This window comes from Mauremys reevesii, linkage group 4, assembly GCF_016161935.1.
Source record: "Mauremys reevesii isolate NIE-2019 linkage group 4, ASM1616193v1, whole genome shotgun sequence".
NCBI classification, from domain to species: domain Eukaryota; kingdom Metazoa; phylum Chordata; order Testudines; family Geoemydidae; genus Mauremys; species Mauremys reevesii.
In genome coordinates, this window is record NC_052626.1 from 143,194,024 (window position 1) to 143,217,255 (window position 23,232).

A 23,232-nucleotide genomic window follows, 5' to 3' on the forward strand; every position below is an offset into this window, starting at 1 on the left:
ATCGCCCAGCCTTGCTCAAACCACCCCAAACTTGGACCAAAACCCTACCCCAGGCTTCCACGGGGCACAGCAAGATTCAAGCAAATCCAGGAAAGAACATGGATTTTAGAGCACTTACAAATATGGGCTGTTAACCAGTGAGTGAGCCTAACCCTTAGCTACCCCACCCTAACCCCCTCCAGTAACAGCTGGGTGTTCCCCCTTCCGCTCCACTGGAACATGCCCTTGATCTGGGATTCTAACCCTGCAGGGTTCCAAGGCTGAAGCCAGGCTTGAGTGCTGGACCCACTCACACTGCCGGCTGGCTGGTCATGCTGAGTCAGTCATGGCTAAGACAGTGGGGAGGCAGTGACAGGTCACTGTGCAGGCAGAACACACGCTCAGAACGCAGGAGGTCGAGCAGTGCAGGTGCGATTAGAGTAGGGCCAGCACAGCCCCTCCCAGGTGCAATCCCAGCACCACCATGCTGCTTTCCCATCAGCCTCAGGCACACTCCCAACCACCAGCTGGGGAGTGTAGCAGGTGGCATGGCTCCGTGTGATGCAGTTCCAGGCTCCAGGTGCTGTGGGCTTTCTCCAGATAGCCCAGGGCATACAGCATCCTGCCCCCAGTGCAAGGCAGCCTCCCTCTTACGAGCTGCTGCTGCTTCCAAGGCCCTGGAAGGCCCCAGGAACGTGCCGTGGGAGGGGCCAGCTCCTTCCTCGTCACCGGGAGCAGCACAAACCACAAGGGCCAGAGGCAGGTCAGAATCCCAACGCTTTCTTTTATTGAGTTATAAAAACAAACACGTTATAAAGATGCGAGAAAAGCCACTGGCTCCTCTCCCTGGAGATCCCTGCAGCATGGCCCAAGCGCCAGCTTCCCCAGCGCTGACTGCCGGCAACAGCTGCACTCCAGCAGGACCCGCTCCAGATCCTCAGCTGCCGAATGCTGAAAGGTCTGTGTGGGGGTATGGCGGAGCTGGGTCTCGGGTGGGAAGGTCCGTGGGAGGGCAGATCTCCAGGTTCTCAGATGATCATTGGTGGGAAGGTCCATGGGGCAGGGCAGCAGCTGTTACGTACGGGCATTGCGCTCTGTCTCTGCCAGACACTCTCTCACCAGCGCCCGGGCGTGGATAATGCCTGCAAGGGGAAAACCCAAGGGAGCCTCAGACCTGCCAAATGGCCTCCGAACCCAGCCCAGCAGGGCACAATGCCAGCGCCACACCTAGGCCACCGCAGGCACCAGCTCCCAGCCAGGAGCAGAATGCCCACAGGCAGGGCTGAGAGGGTAGCATCAGCCTTGCGGGAGAGGCGCCAGCCAGCCCCCTGACCCCCCTGTCCCCAGCACAGGAAGGACGGAGTGGATCCCGACTCCTCAGGCTTTATCTCCACTCTCATGGCACTGAGCCATCGGCATCGCAGGCACTGGTGGGGAGCTGTAGCTTTAAGTGGCTGCACGGGGGCATTCATAGCTTTAGCCTGTGGGGGGATGTCTCACCTCTCTGCCTCCCTATTGCGCAGGGATGGAGGGGACCTTACACTGGGCAGAGGGGTGAACTCCTCCTTCCCACCGGGGAACTAGCTGCCCCACAGCCCCTCACCCCAGTATCTGAGATTGCATCCGACAGCGATGGATACACACTCACAGGCAGAAAACAGTGCCGACAGCGCAACTGTCCTCATGGGGTTTGGCAAAAAGTGCCACTGAGATGCCTGGGGCAGCCCATGCCCCCCTCCCCATGACGGGCTCAGGCTCACTGCAGATTCAGGCAGCGTCGGCCACACCCAGGGCAGCTCCCCACACCCAGCACCAGCAATGGGCTCAGACTCAGGCAGCTTTGCTGCGTGAGCCACGCCTGGGGCAGCTTCCTCGCCCCACACGACCCAGCAACGGGCTCAGGCTCTCAGCAGCCTCAGTCAGCATCACTGCACTGATCACACCTGGGGAAGCTCCTCCCCTCTCCCCCAGCAACGGGCTCAGGCTCTCTGAAGACTCAGGCCGCATCAGTCACCCCCGGGGGTAGCTCAGGCTCTCAGCAGATGGCTCAGCCTCTGTGCACATTCAGGCTGGGTCACTGAGTCAGTCACACCCAGACCGACCCCCCAGCGCCTCGTACCTCGTTTCAGCCGCTCCATGGCACTCTTGCTACCTGCATAGGTGGGTCGAATCTCTTTGCCCATCTCCTCAATGACTGAGAGTAGGTCAGTGTACGTGCTCTGGGAGCCCTGCGAACCTGGTGGCTTCATGGCCTGCAAGGGGCAGAGAGAGCGTGAGGGAGCCAGCCCTCCCCAGGCCATGCTGAGCCAGGCAGCAGAGGTGGGGGCAGCTTACCTGCACGTAGCCCATGGACGGGGGGCCAAAGTCGTTGAAGAGGGGCCGGAAGGGGGCAGAGGCTCCAGGGACAGATCCGGATGGCGATGGGACACTCGTGGCTGAAAGACATGGGAAAGGAGAGGGGAGGTCACCCAGGAAATAGCATCCCTGTTCCCAACCCAGTGCCCTGTGGCCAGCACCACCCAGCACACAGGGCCCTCCCAACCCTGCTGTGGGCTGCAGCGATGCTGGAGAGGCCGCAATATCCCGCGCATGGTGTTCCTTCCCCCTGCTGTGCGGGGTGGGTGGGGGAGTGGATTGGATCGGCTGGGCTTCAGTTGGAGCAGGGCTCTAGCCCTGGCGCTGTTCAGTGATATCTGGCCTGTGCCATTCGCTGTCACCACAAACGAGGGGGGAAGAATCCGCTGCTTCCACCCTTTGCCCCAATGTCCCCTGTAGTCCCCCCGATCTATCAACCCCCTGCCTATGTAATAGCACCCAGGCTGTGCCTCACTGCTAGACCTACAGCACATGCCCTGCCAACCCCTCCAAGCTTGTCTAGCTGGGCTCCTACACTGGCGCGATCACCATGGTACCAGGGCTTCTGCAGGGATTGCCTGGCCTCTGACAACATCCAGGGACCAGGACAGGCCCATGGCCTGAGGAGCACCACCTCCACGCAGCCCTTCCCCCTTCCTTTGGGCTCAATGCAGCCTTTGACACTATGGCCCTTCCCTATAGCGTTCCCACTCCATGGAGGGCTCAGTGCCATTCTCAGCCCTCGCCACCTTCCTGGGGCTGAGAGGCTGGGCGCAGGGCTGGGAGGAGCCCAGGGCTCTCGCCCTCTCCCTGTGCAACCCTACTTGCCAGCTGTGCCATGGGCAGAGTGCCAGTGACCGAGTTCTGCCAGGTGCTGGGAGCATTAACCCCCAGCTCACAGCAGCACCACGGGCTCCTCTCCCCACACCCCCTGCTGGCCTTGGCCACAGGAGCTGATGGGTTTAGCTCAGCTTCCTGCAGCCAAGTGTTGCAAAGGAACAAAAGCCTATTTTGGGCAAGAGCTGCCTCCGCCCCACAACCCCATCTCCACTGCCCCTCCTCCTACTCCCAGCCTGCACTTGCTCCACTGCCCATAACCTGCGCATCCTCCCTGACGCTTAATTCTCTCCTCCCCCTGCCTTGGGTCTGCAGATTGGCCCACCACCCCAACCCGCTGCTCTAGCATGCTGCAGCTGCCTTCCTCTGGGCACAAAGCAGCATGGGTACCTCCATGCATGCAGCTCACTCACCTTCCCTCCAGATCCTAACAAGTCACCCTGCTCTCTAGCCTTCTCAACACTACTCCAGCCTCCCTCACTGGCCTACTGTCTCACTCAGACCATTCATGTCTGGCCTCCTGCATAGCACAGACCAGGGAACCCACCCAGCCCGGTTATCTCCTGCCTCCCCTGCTTCCTCCACTTGTCTGGCACCAGCTCCTCACAAAAGGGTCAATATCAGAGCTTCCCCCACCTCCTCCATCATCTGCATCACCAACTTCTCTCTCACGTCAAGTCTCAGCTACAAGCATCTCTCAAGCCACCTGCAGTATCAATCCTGGCCTAGAGAACTCCTTGTTGGACCAGAGAAGTGGGAGACTCCTGGGTCCCTCATGCAATGGTTTGACTGTTATGGCTTCACAAAATATCTTCTCTCCCAGGCATTGGCATGAGACAAAATCCAGATATTTAAACCTGCTGACTAAGGCCTTGTCTACACAGGGTGGTATTCCAGAATAGCTGTTCCCATGTGGATTAAACTAGCTCAGAACAAGGCACTCTTGTTCTGGAATTAACTGCATGTGTGAATGCTTTTATCAGGAAGAGTTAATCCACTTTTGATTCACATGCCAGCTTCTTCCAGGTTGACTTTCATGTGTAGACACGCTCTGAGCTTCCCTTCCAAGCCCCACAGCTGAGGATTCACTTTTTTGGTGAGGTCACAAGCCTATGGACTGTCCCAGGGGTCAAAGTGTCTTACAGGAGAAAAATGGAAGACGAGATCTGAATATCTAACATGAGTCACACAAGCAGATCAAACCACCACCACAGTACAGCTTTCTTTACACATCATACAGCAGCAAAAGCCAATACCCCTCCATCCCCCCAACTGTGACATTTCCTGATTTTTGCATGCAGCATCTACTTCAAAGGAAGGTGCAAGATACTCTGCAGCAGCAGTCATAGGAGAGCCTGCCCCATAGCAGATAGAATAGTAAATATTAAATAAGAAAAACTAGTTCTGGCTGGATGAAAGGAATCCCCTGTTAGATATCTGATCCTTTTCTGTATCCAGCTAAGGTCTTGGCCTCAGTGATGTCCTAGGACAGTGATTTCCACAAGCTAATTGTGTAAAAAGGTATTTCCTTTTACCAGAGATTCCTGGAGTTAAAAGCAGTGAGCCTGATGTGCCACATTCCAATGTCATTGAATGCCCTTGTTCCTTGCATTACGACAAGGGAAATACACAGTCCTGTTCTACAGTCTCTAGGAGTCTATTCAGTGTTTTGTATCCTTTTGTCAAATCCGCTCTCTTCCAAGCTGAGCTATCCCAACCTCCTTCCAGGGCTGAGAGTTTCTCGTCGCTCATCTCCGAAGCCCCCCCAATTCTGCATTGTCCCTTCTGTAAGGGGTTGACTAGTACTGCACATCATCTCCAAGGGAGGGCACCCCACTGATTTATGGAAGGGCATGCTGAGGATTTCAGTAATGTTCCCCAGCCCATTCCTCAGGCAAACACAGCACTGCGTTTGCCTTTCTCACAGTTGTTGCACAGCAAGCAGAGGTGTCACAGAGTGGTACACACCAGTGCCGTGAGTGGTGATGGTTAATACACAGCCCAGTAAAGTGGACGGTGAGTTCAGATTAGTCCCTCCTATGTGCATTACTTAGCATCTGTCCCCCTGGAATCCCATCTACCATGGTGCTGCTTTTTTCTCCTACCGTGGTTAGGTCCCTCAGAAGTGACCTATCAGCATGAGGCTCCCACTCCAGGAACAGAATTGACACTTCTAACTGAAACAACAAGGAGTCCGGTGGCACCTTAAAGACTAACAGATTTATCTGAGCATAAGCTTTCATGGGTAAACTTCTAATGGAGTTTATCACCAGCTACAAATGCAGCTTTTCTGCATTCAGCCTCCTAATTCCTTAGGAGGGAGTGTACAAGATTACAGTTAACTGCTCTGAAGTCAGAACCGCCCAAGACCCAGCTGCAAGCACTATCCTGTCACCCATAGGCAGCATTACGATAACAAGTCTGACTTCACAATCTGAGGTTACTTCTCAAACAACAAGCTGCTCTTCCAGCTCAGAGGCTATAAAAGCGTGCAGCATCTGCTACAGACACGCAGGCTCTCCAAGTCACTGAATGGAAGAAGACACAGCAAGCAGCTGAACGACCCACACAGCCAAGAAGAGCGAGTGAGGACAGGCCAGCTCACTGCACAGCCAGCTGATGGCCCCTTCTTCTGAGCTGCACTCCAGGAAGGCCATCTTGCTGTTTGAAAAGCAAATGCCTGGCCTGGTGCATAGCTCACATGGGAGGCTGGTCCAGGGGAAAAAAGCACTGAAGTGGGTGTCAGAAGATTTTAGTTCCGCTCTTTACTATGCCATAGACCTTGGAGAAGCAAACTCCGTGTGTCCACCCCCCACCCCCACCCCAGTTCCCCATCTGTAAGATAGGGGCACCTGTACTTTACTTTCTTAATAAAATGCTCTGAGGCCTCAGAATGAGAAATGCTACCGAGGAGCAGGGCTGACAGATCACAATGAGAGGAGAATACACAGAGTCAAAGCTCAAAGGCAGCAGAGACAGACCTGCCAGCGACCACATTAGACCACGCACAGTGCCCACGTGGCTACCCAAGGGGAAGTGGAAAAAGTCCCCAACCAGTGTAATACTGAAGAAACAGTGTGAGCCACAAGCAGCCTGTGTCAATGGTGCAGGGAAGGGAAGCCCTGCGGGCAACAGAGCTGTGGCACTGTCTGGCTGGGGGGATTCAGGATGTTAACATGAACCAGAGTTACTGTGAAGGGGTCCTAGCTGCAGGGGCTCCCCAGCAGGTGGTGCCCTGGGCCCTTGGATGTTCGGTTCAGGGGCTGCATAGGGCTGTTCGGGGGGGTCAGTTGGGGAGCTGGGCTCCTGGGGGAAGAGGGACTTATCTACAATCAAGTTACTCGGGGCTGGTCCCAAGGGGGTTCCTTGGCAAGGGGAGGGCTGTTCTCTGCAGGGGTTGGTCTCTCACTGATGAAGGGAAACAAGGCCAGACACAAGGAGAGTGGACTTCCAGGTTGGGGAGTGGGGGTGTTGGTTTTTCACTATGGGTGGGGAAAATCACTGGCTCCTGTGGGGGAAGGGCCCCACCCCCAGAAGAGGTGCTGTTCTGGGTAGGTCACACCCAGGGGAGGGGCAGTTCTGGGGAGCAGTAACTTGGGTGGGGGAAGATGGGATTGCTCCCACAGGAAGGGCTGTTCCGTGGAGGACTCACAAGGGGGAGGGGGACACTCCCAGGGGAAGAACTGTTCCAGGGGAAAGGACTTGGGGGGGGGGGGTCACTCCTTGGTCAGGAGCTCTTCGGGGGTCTCTCCAGGAGGGGACTGCTCCTGGGGAGCAGCTGTTCTGGGGGTTACTCAGGGAGGGGGTTGCTCCTGGGTAGGGGCTGTTCTGGGGGTGGTCACTCCTGGGGGAGGGGGTGTTCTGGGGGAGTCACTCACAGAAGGGGGGGTTGCTCCCAGGGGGGTGTCCCTATCTTGCTCACTGGCAGGCAGGGCACTGGGGGTCACTACCAGGGGAGGGGCTGTTCTTAGGGGAGTTAGGCAGGGTGGGGTCGCTCCTGGGATAAGGGGGAGTCACTCCCAGGACCGGGGCTGTTCCGGAGGAAGTCACCCAGGGGGGAAATCGCTGCTGGGGGAGGCTCTTCCTGTCTCTGTCACCAGCGGGTGGGGCACTGGGGTAGGGATGGGTGCCGGGGAGGGGATGTTCTGGGAGGCGCTCGGAGCGGGGGTCACTCCCAGGAAGGCGCTGTTCCGGGGAAGAGAGGCGCTCGGGGCGGGGTCGCTCGGGCCGGAGGGGACTCTGTTCGGGAGGAGTCACTCGGGCGGGGGTGTCGCTCCCGGGGCAGGCTCTGTTACGGGGGGGCACTCCCGTGGGAGGCGCTCAGGGCGGGGTCGCTGTTCCGGGGTTTCTCGGGGAGGGTCGCTCCCGGGGAGGCTCTGTTCGGGAGGCTCTGTTCGGGGCGCTCTGTTCCGGGGGCGCTGTTCGGGGTTTCTCGGGGAGGGTCGCTCCCGGGAGGCTCTGTTCCGGGGGCGCTCCCGGGAGGCTCTGTTCCGCTCCCGGGGAGGCTCTGTTCCGGGAGGCGCTCGGGCCGGGGGCGCTGTTCCGGGGGTTTCTCGGGGAGGGGTCGCTCCCGGGAGGCTCTGTTCCGGGAGGCGCTCGGGCCGGGGCGCTGTTCCGGGGGAGGCTCTGTTCCGGGGAGGCGCTCGGGGCGGGGTCGCTGTTCCGGGGCGCTGTTCCGGGGTTTCTCGGGGAGGGGTCGCTCCCGGGGAGGCTCTGTTCCGGGAGGCGCTCGGGGCGGGAGGCGCTGTTCCGGGGAGGCGCTCGGGGCGGGAGGCGCTGTTCCGGGGAGGCGCTCGGGGCGGGAGGCGCTGTTCCGGGGGGGTTTCTCGGGGAGGGGGTCGCTCCCGGGGGAGGCTCTGTTCCGGGGGAGGCGCTCGGGGCGGGGGGGCGCTGTTCCGGGGGGGTTTATCGCGGAGGGGGTCGCTCCCGGGGGAGGCGCTGTTCCGGGGGGGTTTCTCGGGGAGGGGGTCGCTCTGTTCCGGGGGAGGCGCTCGGGGCGGGGGTCGCTGTTCCGGGGGGGGGCGCTGTTCCGGGGGGGTTTCTCGGGGAGGGGGTCGCTCCCGGGAGGCTCTGTTCCGGGGAGGCGCTCGGGGCGGGGTCCTCTCTTGCTCACCGGCGGGCGGGGCCCCGGGGGCGGGGCTGGCGCTGCTGCTGGTGCCGGCTGCTCCGGAGCTGGCGGGGGCGGGCGCGATGGGCTTGTAGGACATCCCCGAGTCCCCTCCCTGACGCGGCGCGCGACTCCTGGGCGCTGATTGGCTGCGGCTCCGGCGCCGGGCGCCTCGACTCCCGGGCTAGTGGGAGGATCCCGCACGCTGCCGCTGATTGGCCGGCTGGCGAGGTTCCTCGCGCCGATTGGCCGGCCCCGCTCACCCCTCGCAGTTGATTGGCCGCAGCCTCACCGTCCCGCTGGGTCCCGACGCCGCTCTCGGCTCTGTCCTCACGCTGGGTGGGCGCGCGGCCCCTTCCCGGCCCCTCAAGCGCGCGCGTTCTGGCGCTCACCCCTCCTGCTCGCGCCCCGTCCCCACAGGCCTGGGCCCGCCAGGCCCGGCGCGCGCCGCTGCCGCCTGGCTCGCTCCGCTCTGACCCCGCAGCGCCCGCTCGCGATGACGCTTTTCCCCCCCGCGCCTGCGTCTTCCGCCCCCTCTGTGACGTAGGCCTCGTACGTAATGGCGCCCGCGCGCTCCCTCCCGTCTCCATGGAGAGCAGCGAGACGCCCGGCTGCGGCCTAGGTGCCCTCGGCCAGCCCGGCCCTGGCCCCTGACCCACGGCAGCGCGCCCAGCCCGGGTCCTGGTGTCCCGGCGCCTGCCCGCGATGTGCCCCCGCCCGGCTCTCGGCCCTCCGGCGCCTGCCGCCGGGCCGCTGCGCCACGTGGCTGGGGCGCGGGGGCGGTTCCGGTCTCGGCCCGGGGCGGGCTCTGAGACGGGGCTCGCGAGGGACGGGCCCCGCCCGCCGGGCTGGAGCCGAACCCCCGCGCGCCGCTGTGGGGCTGGATCTGGCCGAGCAGCCCGCGAGCTACTGGGCACCCGCCTGATCCGAGCCTGCTCAGGGCTGGGACCAGCCTAGCCCGGGGGGCAAGAGAAGGGAGCCCTCGGCCGCGGCTGGTGAGCAGGGAGTGGAGCTTTGCCTGGCTGCATGGGGGCACTCAGGGCCTCTCCTCTTTGCCTCCCTGTTGGGCAGGGATGGGGGGGACCTTTCACTGAGTGCAGGGCTGAATTCCTCCTTCCCACCCTGGGACTAGCTGCCCCTCACCCCAGTAACTGACTCTGCCAACGCCACTGGCAGGAAACAACCCTGACAGCAATTCGCCTCATAGCGTTTGGCAGGAACTACCCGCTGAACCCTGTGATGGTGATGCCTGAGGTAGTTTCCTCATGCACAGCAATGGGCTCAGGCTCTCGGCAGACTCAGGCAGCATCACTGGGTTGAGCACACCTGGGGCAGCTCCCCCCACCCCAGCCATGGGTCAGGCTCTCTGGAAACAGGCAGCATTGCTGCATAAGTCACACCCAGGGTACACAAGAACAGCTAGAACAGGGGTTCTCAAACTGTGGGTCGGGACCCCTCAGGGGGTCACGAGGTTATTACATGGGGGGTTGCGAGCTGTCAGCCTCCACCCCAAACCCTGCTTTGCCTCTAGCATTTATAATGATGTTAAATATATAAAAAAGTGTTTTTAATGTACAAGGGGGGTCACACTCAGAGGCTTGCTGTGTGAAAGGGGTCACCAGTACAAAAGTGAGAACCCCTGAGCTATAAGGTGAATGTTATGAAGCCAAGGGCACAACCATGCAGCAACTGCTGTTTGAGTGCAGCCCCCAGTGGGCCCTCCAAGTACTAGCCTGGCCTTGAAATCTGATGTCCCAGTGATCCCAGTGTCGAACATTAGCACAGACTATCCATGGCTGCGACACAGCCGAACCCAGTGGTTGCTGGGAACTCACCAGAGCAATCCCAAAAAGGGGGCAGCTGGGACATACAGCTCTCTCCCAGCACCCTGCAAGAATGGCTGCAGCCTATAGCCCCCATAGACCCCTAACCAGCACTTCCGGCCAGAACCCTGTCCTATGACAAAGTGGGAATATTTTGTAATAGTTTTATGAATCCTGTGTGTGCCTTATTTCCCAATATGTGGCATGGCTATCCAGTGTCGGGGGGGTGGGGGCAGATTAAGTTTACTCTCGGGGCAGCCTCAGAGACATAGGGGTGGGTGTCACCACCCTGTCTGGGTGGAACAAAGAGTCATTAACATACTGGCTGAAACTGACCCAGACCGACAAGAGAGAGAAAGCGCAAGCTCCATGAGTCGCACATCGACACTCAACAGCAGGATGCTCCGGCCAGGGGGACTGTGACCTCAGCGTGGCCCTGCCTGGAGAATAAAGGACGGATGGGTCCAGCAGGGAACACATATGGGCTCTGGAAGAAGCTGGGGGCTCTCACCTGGGAACTCATGATGGAAGGAAATCAGAGAGATCCAGAGCCTGAACATGGAGTTTGGGCTAGGTGGGGGGCAGGTTCAGGAGGTGGGAGACGGCTTTATGGGCAAGGTCAGGCTTGGCTGGTAAATTGTGGCTCAGCCAGAATGGTTGATTCTTTAACCCTTCTCTCCGCTGACTTAAGGCCTCCCTGGGCTGTGTAAAAGGCAACTAATAAACCTGACCGATTTGAAAATGCCGGCTGGGGTGTCGGAGCCCCCGAAGAGTGGCCAGGGGTCTGGCTCAGTGGGACGTGCCGGGCAGAGCTCGCGGGGTGGAGCCCAGGGGCTCCGTCTTGGAGGCAGTGAGGCCGCAGGGCCGGCCTTGCAGGAAGAGTGGGACCCTTGGGGGGGCTGGCGCACTGAGGGACTCCTCCAGTGGACTATTTAAAAGCTGGGGCCTAGAACTGATCCTGCCCCCCCCAACCTCTGACCCTCCCAAAACGTAGATCCCACCCCATGTCTGACCTTAACTGCTCCCCCCACACACACATAGCCCAGACCCCACTCGCACCAGAGTTAGCAGCAGTACCTGGGGGATGGTGATGGTGAGAGCTTGGGAAGGGCTGCCCTCCTCCCTCCTCCCACCCCATGCCTCCTCTGCACTCTCCCTACTCAGGTGTGAAGAAGAACAACACTTTATTAGATCATCTATTGGGCTCACAAGCAGAACACCTGGGTGGGGGACAAGCAAGGGGCACAGGCTGGGTGGGCTCAGGGGGACACACACTCTAAACCTACTTGGAACCTGTCTGGAGAATTGGACAGGTGCAATTGGGTTGGGGAGTGGGACCAGGGTGTGGAAGGCAGCATTGGGGTTGGAGTGCAAGGGGCATTAGGGGCAGGAGGCATGGTCAGCATGTGGGGGTCCACCTTACGGGTCAGGGTCAAGGTGCAAGGGTGGGTGTTGGGTGCAGGGGTCAGCATTAGGGGTGGGGCAAGGTGAGGCTGCAGAGGGCAGTGTTAGGATTGGAGTGCAGGGGTCTGCGTTGGAGTGCCAGGTCAAGGTTGGAGTGGGGGGGGCACTGTATGGGGCAAGGTCAGGGGGCAGCATTGGGGTGCATGCAGATTGCTGGGGTGACATGCCGGGGACAGCCCTAGGTCGGGGGCAGGTTTGGGGAGTTGGGTTGGGTTGCAGTGTTTGGGGGGAGGGCTTGGTGTGGGAGGGGCAGTATCAGGGGCAAGGTCAGGGTGGTGGGGCAGTGTAAAGGATGGGATCAGGAGCAGGGATGAGGTGAGAGGGGCAGCACTTTGCTACAGGGTATATGCCTGGCTGAGTCCATGTTCCAGGCACCGGCCTGTTCCAGGGCTTGGAGGTGCAGGCCAATCTCAGCAGCAAGGGATGGCATGGGCTGAGGTGCAGGCGGAGCCATCTGGGGGTGTGGGCAGAGTGGCCCAGGGGCCAGTGTGGGGTTGGGGTGCAGGATGAGCAGGCTGGGTGCAGGCAGAGCTCAGCAGTGGGGCCGGCGTGAGGGGTCGGGGGGCACTGTGTCAGGGCCGGCACTGGAGAGGTGAGGTCCTTGCTCAGTGCTTGCGCGTTGTGCTGCTCTGGTGTCCAGACCCTCCAAGCTGCCGCCGGAGCCAGCTCTCTGCAGCCCCCTCCTCTCCGTAAGGCACAGCAGGGCGCTTGTCCTGCACCCTGCACTGGCACTTGTTGCCTCAGCGTGACATCATTCGCACAAACTCTGCCAGAGCAACCCAAGGACACTGTTAGGGCAGTGAAGGCAAAGAACCCAGGAGTCCTGGTACCTCCCCCAACCCACCAGACCTCATTCCCTTCCCAGAGCTGGGGATGGAACCCAGGAGTCCTGGTTCCCAGCCCCTAGCTCTAACCATTAGATCCCACTGCCTTGCCCACACAGTACCTTCGAAATCCACCAGGCCGTCCCCGTTGAGATCCACGTCCTTGAGGATTTCGTCCACCTCGCGGTAGTTGAGTTGCTGGCCCAACAGCTTACGCATGGCCTCGCGCAGCTCGGCTGTGCTGATCCGTCCGTCCCCATTGGTGTCGAACTGTGGGGAGAGCGCTAGGCCGATAGCTGGGCTGGGTGCACAGTCCCCTTGTCCCTGGACTGCCCCAGGGCACCTCTGCCCACACCTGGGCCTGGCCCGCACCTAACCCCCAGGCCCAACCCACCCACCTGCTGCACGCTCAGGACAGCCCTGGCCACATCTGACCCTGCCTGTCCCTGGCACTGCCCTGCCCACCCACCCCTAATACCTCCCCCACATCCATAGGCCTGTCCTGCCCTCTCACATGAGCCATCCCCCACACCGCCCTCCTGGGCCCACTGCTCCCCTACTCCCTGTCACACCCCCAGACCTGCCCCCTGCCCCCTGCCCCAACCGCCTAACCCCGTTACCTCAGCCACCCACCCCTTGCCCCGTCTCCCCTCCTCATGCCTGGCCCGATTGCCCGACTCCCTCCCTTTGCTGGAAGCCAGTTCAGCTGCCTTGTGTCTGTCCCCTCCTCTGCCCTATAGGCTGTGGCATCAATAGGGCGGTGCCATTGGGGTACATCACTGGGCACCACCAAAAGCCCATGGCTGGGCCACACAGAGTGCGTGGAGCGCGTGGGGCCATGCCGGCCTCTCACCTCACGGAAGGCGTCCCGTAGCTCCTTCACCCCAATCATGTCGGCCGTCTCTGCCAGCATCTTGGGGCCCATCAGCTCCACAAAGTCATCAAAATCCACCTTCCCCCCAGCTGTGAGACAGGGATGCTGTTACATGGGATGGGGGGGGGATGGGAACTGGGCCTAGGGTGAGGTCCTGGTGGGGGACTCTACCCCACAGGAGGTGGGGGTGACGAGGGACCACGTCGTGGAGGAGAAGTGCCTGATGGAGTCTGTACCCCATGGGAGGGGAGGCCTGTGGGGTCTCTGTCCTGCGGCAAGTGATTGGGTGTGTGTGAGGGTGCGACCTCGCAAGGTCTGTGACCTGCAGGAAGGGGGCCTGATGGGGTCTGTGACTCAGGGCTATGGGGGGGTGGGAGGGCTGATGGGATCTGTGACCTGGGGTGATGGGGGGCCCAATAGGGTCTGTGACTTGCAGGAAGGGGGTCTGATGGGGTCTGTGACCTGGGGCGATGAGGGGCCTGAGGGGCACAGGACAGTGGGCATGTGAAGGTGCGTGCGGGGTGGTGGGCGGGTGCAGGTGGAAGGGGGTCTGTGACCTACAGGAAGGGGGCCTGACGGGGTTTGTGCCAGGGGTGAGGGGTCTCCAGCTCTGCGGGGGCTGGGCCGTGCCCAGCAGGGAGCTCCCTGGCGGGGGCGCTGTGCCTCCCCCAGCGGGCGGGCATGGGCACCTACTGATCTGCTGCGACAGCTCGATGAGTTCCATCTCGGTAGGCATGTAGCCCATGGTGCGCATGCACTCGCCCAGGTCCTTGTAGCTGATGTACCCGTCACGGTCCTTGTCGAATTCCCGGAAGGCTTCCTTCAGCTCTGGGCAGGGGACAGTGACAGTGCGTGGGGTGCTGGGCACCACAGGGCACCCTGACCCCACAGCCTGCCCCTCAGTGAGGGCGCGCCATGCACCAGCCACTGACAGGGACATGGGTCCACATGGGTTGAGACCCACCAAACTCGTTACATATCCCACAGTGCTCCATGGGGGCGGGATAGTTGAAGGAGACCCCTAGAGGGGAAAGGCCCGGTGCCCCAGTCCCCATCCCCCCTGAGCCAGCCAGTCGCCCGCCCTGGGGCTGGATCGGCGCCAGCACCGCCTAGAGGGGCACAGCCCCATGTCCCTGGGCGTGGTGGTTGGGTGCAGCACTCGCAGGTGGCTGGGGGTGGATCCCCAGTGGGGCAGGCTGGCCCCATCCCAGGGTCCCACTCCCTCCTTTACCTTCGATCTCCTCCGGCCGCAGCTCTCGGTCCTGGGGAGGAAGGAGAATTGGGAGCGGTCAGAGGGTAGCGGCTGCTGTGGATCCTTCCCCCAGCCAGGTCCTGGCCCAGCCTGCCCAAGGGCTCCCCTGAGCTCAGCATCTGCTAGACCCTGAGTCCATGCCATGGGTGCTCTGGGTGGCCTCTCCGTGGCTGCATGACGCAGGCGCTGGCAACTCCATGGGCAGGGCTGGCAAGAGGCGCTGCAGGGCAAGTGCTGGATGAAGAGTGGGGGCGTGGGTTGGAGCGGCTGGTGGAGGGGGGCATAGGAAGGAGGGCGTGGGGGAGGAACTGGCAAGGGTGGGCGTACGTACCTTTGAGCTGGGCGACGGGGAGGAGGCGTGGGAGCAGGGCATGGTGCAGAGGGGAGGCTGGGGCAGGTACAAATTGTGAGGAACGTGGGATAAACTATCCGTAGGACTCTGTCCCTGCCCCTTGGCATCACTTGTTCACTCCCTGGCCTTGGGACCTCAGGCCAGGGATTTGCGACTGAGCCACTGGGACTGTCTAGGGGAACGGCAGACCCTGTAGAGACCAGGGGATCCCCTGTGGCAGGGAGAAGGGGCCAGGCTGGCTTCTCCAGCAGCATGGCTCAAGGACACCCTGGCTTCACCTCTGGCTCCCTGTGCCAACCTAAGGCCTCTCCGCCAGGTGGCGAATACCTCATTCTGCCAAGGCTTCTGGGGGTCGCTGCATCCTGCAGGGCACTGGCTTGGCTGCATTCCCTGCAGGTGCTATGGAGAGCGACAGAGTGGCTGGGACCTGCAGGCTCAGGTTCAGAGTTAAGCCATGGGAGATGGGCACAGGACGGTGGCTGTGGGGAGGTGGGTGCAGGGCAGTGGGCGTGGGGAGGAGGGTGTGTGGAGGTGGGCAGAGGGAGGTGGTCACAGGGCAGTGTCCATGTAGAAGTGAGCGAGGGGCAGTGGGTGTGGGAGGGGGCGCAGGGTGGTGGTGTGGGAGAGCACACAGGGTACGTACAAGCTGGGTGTTGGTGATGCTCTGGTGCAGAAAGATGGAGGCATGGGAGGAGGGTGCTGTGGTGGGGTGGGCGTGGGAGGTGGGTGCAGGGTGACTGTGTGGAAGTGGGCGCCAGGCGGTGGCCGTATGGAGGTGGGCGCAGGGAGGGGGCCATGTGGAGGTGGGCATGGGGCAGTGTCCGTGTAGAAGTGGGCGCCGGGCAGTGGCTGTGGGGAGGTGGCCATGTGGAGGTGGTGGGTGTTGGAGGTGGGCACAAGGAGGGGGCCATGTGGAGGTGAGCGGGGTGTGGGTACATACGAGCTGGGTGATGGCGATGCTCTGGCGCAGGAAGATGCAGGCCGGCCCCACCAGCCCATGCAGCACCGAGTAGCTCTGCAGCGGCGGGGTCTGCGTGCCGGCGTCCGGGTCGTCGGGGTCGTGCCTGCCGGAGGCCGGGGAGCCCGGGGCGCCTGAGCGCTGCTTGCCGTCCTACGGCAGAGCGGGCAGTTAGCAGCGAGCGGGGCCCGCGCCTCCCCAGCCCGGCAGACACTTGGGACCCAGATCGGGGGTGGGCTGTATTGAAAAGTCACACACAGGGGAGAGACAGACAGACAGAGGAACATGGATGAGTCCAAGCGAGGCTCCCATATGCCTCAGCCGCCAAGGCTCCACTCACTGCACCGGCACACCCACATGGCACCGACACACCTGTCTGGCAGCCACACACCTGCATGGCACTGACACATTCGCCTGGCAACCACACACCCGCATGGCATCCACATCCATGAGCCCCGCTGACACCCCCATACGTCTTCTTACTCCCCATAGGCCAGTACTGACAGCACATACCCACGGCACAGTCCCTGCTGCCCCCCACCGCCACTCTCACATCCCCTGCCCCCACATGCACGACACAAACCTGCCGACACTGCAGCCCCCGATCACACAGGTGGTTACACAAACCCAGAGACCCACGATCCCATCCTCAGCTCCTGAGACAGCAGAGCTTGAGGGGGGATGTACACGTGGTACCCCACTGCCACTGGGAGCCTGATACACTGGCTCCAGTGTGTGTGTGTGTACGGGGCCCCGTGGGGGGTGGTGCTGGGGGGGGACCATGAACAGGCGGTCTTTGGGGGGATGGGCCTGTTGGCGGGATGTCAGGGGCCTATCAGCAGGCAGGCATGAGGCGGGGCCTGGAGGTGGGAGTGAAGTGGGGCCCTGTGGGCACAAGTGGGGCAAGAGCCCATGGGAAAATGGGGGGGGCATAGTGGGTACGGAACAGGGACCTGGCAGCAGGAGTGTGGGGTGTTTTAGGGACTGGGCCCGAGGAGCAGCTTTAAGGGGGCATGGGGAGACCATCACCCATGGGCAGGTGTGGGGCAGGGGCCCACAGGTCGGCATGGAGTCTGGCTTGTCCCTGCCCCATTCCTACTGGGATCGCTCACTGCCCCTAAGCAAACCACTCAGGGCAGCCCCAGGCTGTGCATCCCCCAGGGCCAGGCCCCCATTCCCATCACACCCAGCTGGCACCAACAGGCCCCACTGTGGGGTCAATGAACATCAGGGACCCAGGACCCCTCCTCCCCAGCTCCCTGCAGCAAAGATCCAGTCAGGGCCCAACACACAGGAGGAGCCGACTGGCACAAGGGAGTGGGGCAGGACAGGAGCCCTTTGTAGACGCTGCCACCTGGTGCCCTTGGCCCTGGGGTGGAGGTGTCTCTGGCACCCGTAGGGCGGGCCGTGTGGATGCCCAGAAGGACGAGGCACCTGGGCGAGGGGGGAGAGGGGGTGAACGGCAGGGCAGGCAGGGGTGAGCCACAAGCTCCGGGTGCCGACACAGACATGGGAACGGAGAGAGGGATCGGTGCCCGTCTGCCCCTGCCCGCCCCACTCCACCCTGGTCTTACCTTGGAGACCTTCCTCTCAGGGGTCTTGGTGCAGTTGCCCATGGCTTGCGGGCCCCCCCGTGCCAGAGAGCATGCCTGTGCGGGCCTGGCGCTGGCCCTGGCCCTGGCGCTGTGCCTGGCGCTCTGGCCGGGGTGGGTTTTTTTATAGTAACAGGGGCCGGTGGCTGCATGGGGATTTGAGGTTTTTATTGAATATCTCTGGATATGCAGGGCGCGAGGGGGGGCTCTCTCCCGCACACACATAATCCCAGGATTACTCCCCTCTCAGTCACGCCGCTCTGGGCACGGGGACAGCCCCAGCTGGTCCCCACATGGCCCCGCTCCCCACCACCCTGCACCTGAGGGGCTCACGGCCCCTCTTGCTCCCCCAAGGCCAGCTGGCCGGCCTGCTGCCACTTGGGCACCTGCCAAAGGGGCACTGCTCCCACAGCTGGCATGCAGCCCTAATCTCCAATGACAATCACCAGGGATTTACAAATATCTCCCAGCGGCGGGCGGTGCCACCCCGAGCCCTGTACACCATCCCTTGTGATTGCACGGGGGGTGGGGGGACACCAGAGGCGACATGTGGGGGGGCACACGGAGTCATGCCCCCTCTTCCAATTTCTGCCTTCCATTTAGCAACAGCTAAATATTCTGAGGGGACCCATCCAATGGGGACGCTGCAGACTCTGCCCCACAGGGCACTGGGGGTGGGCAAGGCTTGGGGATGCCCAGCAGGGAGGAGGCAGCGGCTCCCCCTGGCGACACTCACCATGTGTCCGTGCAGCATGGGGAGGGAGGGAGGGAGCAGCAGGGCGGTGGGCTGCGGACTGAGCACCCCCATACATGGGGCTGCTTCTCCTTCCCTGCTGCTGAAGTCCCAGCGCTTCCCGCTGCCTGCTTTGCAGGCTGCTCTGGGGCGAACGTCACAGGCAGGGCAGGGGCCACTCTCCCGCTCCTGTAGCAGGGGCTCTGCCCAGGGGGAACTGCTCCCCTCGGGCTGCGGCGGGGCTGTCCCTGCCTGGCGTTTAGCAACAGCTTCTATCTGAGGCTGCCAGTGTCTCTGCAAATGCTCACTGGGGGCATCGCGCCAGCGGGGACCTGGTCCAAGCAAGCCTCTGGCAGGCATCTGGCTTGGCTGCGTTCGCTGCAGGGAGCCACGGAGAGAGACGGGGTGGCTGGTGCCTGCCCCTGTGGAGCTGTGTCACAGCCCAGAGCCCACTGATCCATGACGGTGCTGGTGGGTCTCACCATACTGCCCGGCTGCCAGCCTGCTGCTGCTCCAGCCTGTGGCGTGGCCCGGCTCCCGTGCAGCTGCTGCACTGAGGGGAAGTCCGGGCTAAGCCTGGGGCATCGCAAGGCACCTGTGCAGGTGCTGGGGCTCAGAGCCCCCCAAGGTGGCACCATAGGGATTGGCGGAGAGACAACCCCCAACTCTGAGAGCCCAATCCAGGCCGGCCTGGCTCTCCCCACCGGCAGGGCCAGGGAGCATCGCCCGGCCTGGCTCTCCCCACCGTCAGGGCCAGGGAGCATTGTCCGGCCCGGCCCGGCTCTCCCCACCGGCAGGGCCAGGGAGCATCGCCCGGCCCGGCCCAGTTCTCCCCACCGGCAGGGCCAGGGAGCATCGCCCGGCCCGGCTCTCCCCACCGGCAGGGCCAGGGAGCATCGCCCGGCCCGGCTCGTGCCACCGGCAGGGCCAGGGAGCATCGCCCAGCGCGGCCCGGCTCTCCCCACCGGCAGGGCCAGGGAGCATCGTCCGGCCCGGCTTGCCTCTCCCCACCGGCAGGGCCAGGGAGCATCGCCCAGCGCGGCCCGGCTATTCCCACCGGCAGGGCCAGGGAGCATCGTCCGGCCCGGCTCGCCTCTCCCCACCGGCAGGGCCAGGGAGCATCGCCTGGCCCGGATCAGCTCTCCCCACCGGCAGGGCCAGGGAGCATCGCCCGGCCCGGCCCGGCTCGTGCCACCAGCAGGGCCAGGGAGCATCGCCCAGCCTTGGCCTATCCCACCCCACTGCCCAGTCCAACCCGCCTCTCCAGCAGGCTCTCAGACCTTTCCCCTGCAGCGCCGCAGCCTGACCATGCTGCCCGCAGGAGGCCCCACGGGGGAGCCTGACCCTACCTGGGTGGCTCAGGGTAACTCCACCAGGGCAGGGCCTGGCCTGGGCAACTGGCTGGGGGCATTTCTTGGATATCACCCCAGGGACCCCCACCCCTGTCCCAGGCAGCCCCTCCCCTAGTGTCTCTCATCCTGACCCCGCCATCCCTCCCCCATTGCTCCAGATCCCTCCCCGCCACCCCATCTTTCCCGCTGCCCCCCAATCCCACCCCATCCCCGCTGCCACCCTGCTCCCCAATCTTGCCCCACCCCCTCCCTGCCCAGTCACCTGCCCAAAGATGGAGCTGAGCATGGGCACCAGGTCCTCGGCACACTGAGGCCCCTCCGCAGGGGCCAAGCTGGCCTTGCCCGATGCCTCCTCCTCCTCCGGGCTGCAGGCTCCGTGCGGGTCCCAGCCGGGCATGGCCCCCTTCCCTGTGTGCCCTACGGGGCCAGGCGGCTCCTCCCTCCTCCGGCTGCGGCTACCCCTCCTGCGCGAGCCCTGCCTGCTGGCTGGACGCTGGCGGGAGCTGCGCCGGGGGACCGGGCGGGGGATGTGGGGCTCGGGCATCTCGCCGCTCAGGCGCTGCGACTCACGGAGGAAAAGGAACATGCCAGGGATGCTGAGCTCCCTACTCCTGCTTTCTTCCTCCCGCCTCTTCCTCCTCTTCCCACTGTGCTCCCTCCTTTTCTCCTCTTTCTGCTCCCCCTTCCACTGCCACGCTCCCTCCTTTTCCTTCTCCTCCCACCACTGCTGCGCTCCCTCCTTTTTCTTCTCCTCCCACCACTGCTGCGCTCCCTCCTTCCCTCCTCTTCCTCCTTCCTTCTCCCACCACTGGGCTCCCTCCTCCTGACACAGGCCTTCCCTCCCTCCCTCCTAGGCCTCCTCCCGTCTCCCCGTGCCACACTCCTTTGCTCCTTCCCTCCGACACACACTCTCCCCACCCTGGCACCCTCCCTCTGGCCGTGCTGGGCAGCTCCTGGCTCCCTTCTCTCTGCGACTCCAATGCAGACTCCCAGAAGGGCAGGTTCCAGCTGGCAGCTCTATCCACCCCCACCCCCCTTGCCTGGGTCCCCTTCCTGCCGCCTCTCCGAATCAGGTTCCCTCATTGCCCGGAGTGAGATTGCAGGGGGGTGGAGGGGGAAATCGGATCTGAGGGGTCAGACACGCGACCCGGCCCCTTCTCCGCCAGGTAAAACTACCCGTGTGGCCCGAAACCGGAGAGTGCCTGGGGCTGCCAAGGGATGGTGAGAGTGGGGCATCCTGGCTACAGCACCTGGCCTCTCCCAGCAGGGGGTGCTGTGGGGAGTGGGGCAGGGGTGCTGGCTGTGGGGGGAGCTCCCAGCTACTCCAGTCTCTCCCAGCAGGGGGTGCTGTGGGGAGTGGGGCAGGGGTGCTGGCTGTGGGGAGCTCCCAGCTACGCCCGCCTCTCCCTGCGGGGGGTGCTGTGGGGTGTGGGGCGGGGGTGCTGGCTGTGGGGGGAGCTCCCAGCTACTCCAGCCTCTCCCAGCAGTGGGTGCTGTGGGGAGTGGGGCAGGGGTGCTGGCTGTGGGGGGAGCTCCCAGCTACTCCAGCCTCTCCCAGCAGGGGGTGCTGTGGGGAGTGGGGCAGGGGTGCTGGCTGTGGGGGGAGCTCCCAGCTACTCCAGTCTCTCCCAGCAGGGGGTGCTGTGGGGAGTGGGGCAGGAGTGCTGGCTGGGGGAAGAGCAGCAGAGGGGGTAGGGTGGGGGCTGGGGAGGTGGGAGGGCTGTCTGCTGAGCGATGGTTGAGGTGGAGCCTTTCTTGTGGTAGTGGCTGTGAGGCTGCTGGCTGCAGGAAGGCGGGGTCCCCGGCTGTGGATGGGGTTGTGAGACCCGTGCAGTCCCAGCCAGCTTCCTTGTGCATCCGTAACTGGATGCCACCTGCCCAGCACCGTGAAATCGGAGACAGTGGGCACCGGCCCAGCTCCCCCCCGCCAGCCCCCCAGCTGCTCCCTGCCCACACCCCACTCCCTTCACAGCCGCTCCTGCTTATATCCCACTGCCCCCACAGCTGCTCCCTGCCTACAACCCCCCACAGCCATTCCCTGCCCACACCCTGCTCCCCCCACAGCGACTCCCTGCCCACACCTGCTGCCCCCAGAGCCGCTCCCCGCCCACAACCCCCGCAGCCGCTCCCCGCCCACAACCCGCTCCCATACTCCCCCACAGCTCTCCCAGCCCGTTTAGCTCTGCCCCAGCCTGCACCCCACACCTCCGTTCCCAAATCCCCTATAACCCCACAACTCTCCCCCTCAGGTCTCCACAGCCTGCTCCCTCCCTCAGCTCCTACCAGTGCCTTCCCCAACACAGATCGCTTGAGCTCCCACCAGATCTTCCCTCCTCCCAGTACAGCCCTGTGTCCCCCCTAGTCCTTGGACCAGCTCCCCCACACAACCCCACTCATCCCACCATCCCCACAGAGACCCCCCCCCCTCCCTTTCCTGTGGCCTGCATACCCTCCCCCGGCCCTCCTCCAACCCCCTGCCAGCCACAATGCTCTCACCCAACCCCCCCCCCACAGCTCCCCCCAACTACCTCCAGCTCACCCCTCACCCGCCCCCCTACAGGTCATACCCAACCCCTTCCATCCCCCCAGCCTTTACATAACCTTCACCCCGGCCCCCCACAGGCCTCCCAACCCATTCCATCTCACCCAACCGCCACCCTGCCCACCAGCCCCTACCTGCCCCCCCCAGCCCTCCCCCTACCCCATCAGCTGCGCCCAGGCTGTGAAGTGTGGGGGAAGGCTCCTGGGGGAAAGCGGTCGCTCTCTGTGCAGCATAGAGCTCTCTCTAGCCCTGTGGGGCTGCGTGTGGAGTATAGGGTTTGTGTCAGACACGCCATCTGTTTGCTTTGGGAGCAGAAGGGGTGATTCAGACACACACCCCATAGCCCCATTAGCCGCAATGCATGTGGGGTGGCTGCCAGGGAGGGGCATGGACCCCTCCCTCCCCCCAGTATCTGCAAGAAACCAGGTCACCTCCCCATGGTGTGGAAACTAATACCAGGGAGTCAACCTGGGGGAATGACCAAGGTAATTACAGGCAGGAAGGAGGAGGACCCCCGCCACCGCCTGATGGGCTATGAAGACACCCCCCACACACACACACACACAAGCTGGGTGGGGGAGGGGAGCCCCTGGACTCAGTATGTGGGAACAAAAGGCTGCCCCAGGGGGCTGGGGGATCAGTTCTCTTCCTCCAGAGAAGCTGAGGTGAAGCCACAGGAGTCCCAGCCCCCTTTGTGCCCCCACCCCCATCCCCAGAGGGGTCCTGCCCGTCTCCTCAGCCCCTGACACCTTTTCCCCTGTTGTTCCCCAGCTCGGTTTCCCACCTCCCAGAGGGCCTTGATATGGATTTCTCAGGCCTTGGGGCCTCTTTGGCTGGCTGGCCCCTCTGTGAATTTGGGTCAGGTTCAGCTGTTGTTTAATGGCCCAGACAGGGAGGTGACACCTGTCCACCTGAGAGCAGATCGAACCCCCCCACACACACACACACTGGGTAGCCATGCAGGGCATGGAAGGAAACTGAGGCACACATTGGCATCATAAAAATATTACAGAACCATCCCTCTTCGTGACTGATGGGCGCTGGCAGAGGGCTGGTTCTGTGAATGGGTGAAGTATGAAATTATGCGAGAGAACGGCAGAAATGCCATCCAAGGACTCAACCGGTCCAGGAGATAAATCAAATGTACCTTGCCCCTCCCCGCCCCCAGAGAAGGGGGAGTGGCCAAGG

At 62.9% G+C, this 23,232-nt stretch overlaps 2 protein-coding genes across 5 annotated transcripts; both read right to left on the minus strand.

Moving 5' to 3' along the window:
• Positions 1-743: 743 nt before the first annotated feature.
• CDK2AP2 (cyclin dependent kinase 2 associated protein 2) lies at positions 744-8,760 on the minus strand. 4 transcript variants are annotated; one of them, XM_039538656.1, is made up of 4 exons: positions 8,571-8,760; positions 2,314-2,414; positions 2,099-2,231; positions 744-1,121 (listed from the first exon to the last, which is right to left on the minus strand). In XM_039538656.1, exons 2-4 carry the CDS (start codon positions 2,326-2,328, stop codon positions 1,054-1,056), a joined length of 216 nt encoding a protein of 71 aa, XP_039394590.1. In that variant the 5' UTR covers positions 2,329-2,414; positions 8,571-8,760; the 3' UTR covers positions 744-1,053. The 4 variants fall into 4 exon arrangements, with proteins under 4 accessions (XP_039394590.1, XP_039394592.1, XP_039394593.1 ...); XM_039538658.1 differs by having other exon boundaries at positions 8,285-8,702; XM_039538659.1 differs by having other exon boundaries at positions 8,542-8,698.
• Positions 8,761-11,335: 2,575 nt separating this feature from the next.
• CABP2 (calcium binding protein 2) lies at positions 11,336-19,855 on the minus strand. Its single transcript, XM_039533151.1, has 7 exons — positions 19,765-19,855; positions 15,808-15,978; positions 14,495-14,525; positions 13,957-14,091; positions 13,243-13,352; positions 12,512-12,659; positions 11,336-12,331 (listed from the first exon to the last, which is right to left on the minus strand). Exons 1-7 carry the CDS (start codon positions 19,786-19,788, stop codon positions 12,306-12,308), a joined length of 645 nt encoding a protein of 214 aa, XP_039389085.1. The 5' UTR covers positions 19,789-19,855; the 3' UTR covers positions 11,336-12,305.
• Between the last annotated feature and the right edge of the window lie 3,377 nt (positions 19,856-23,232).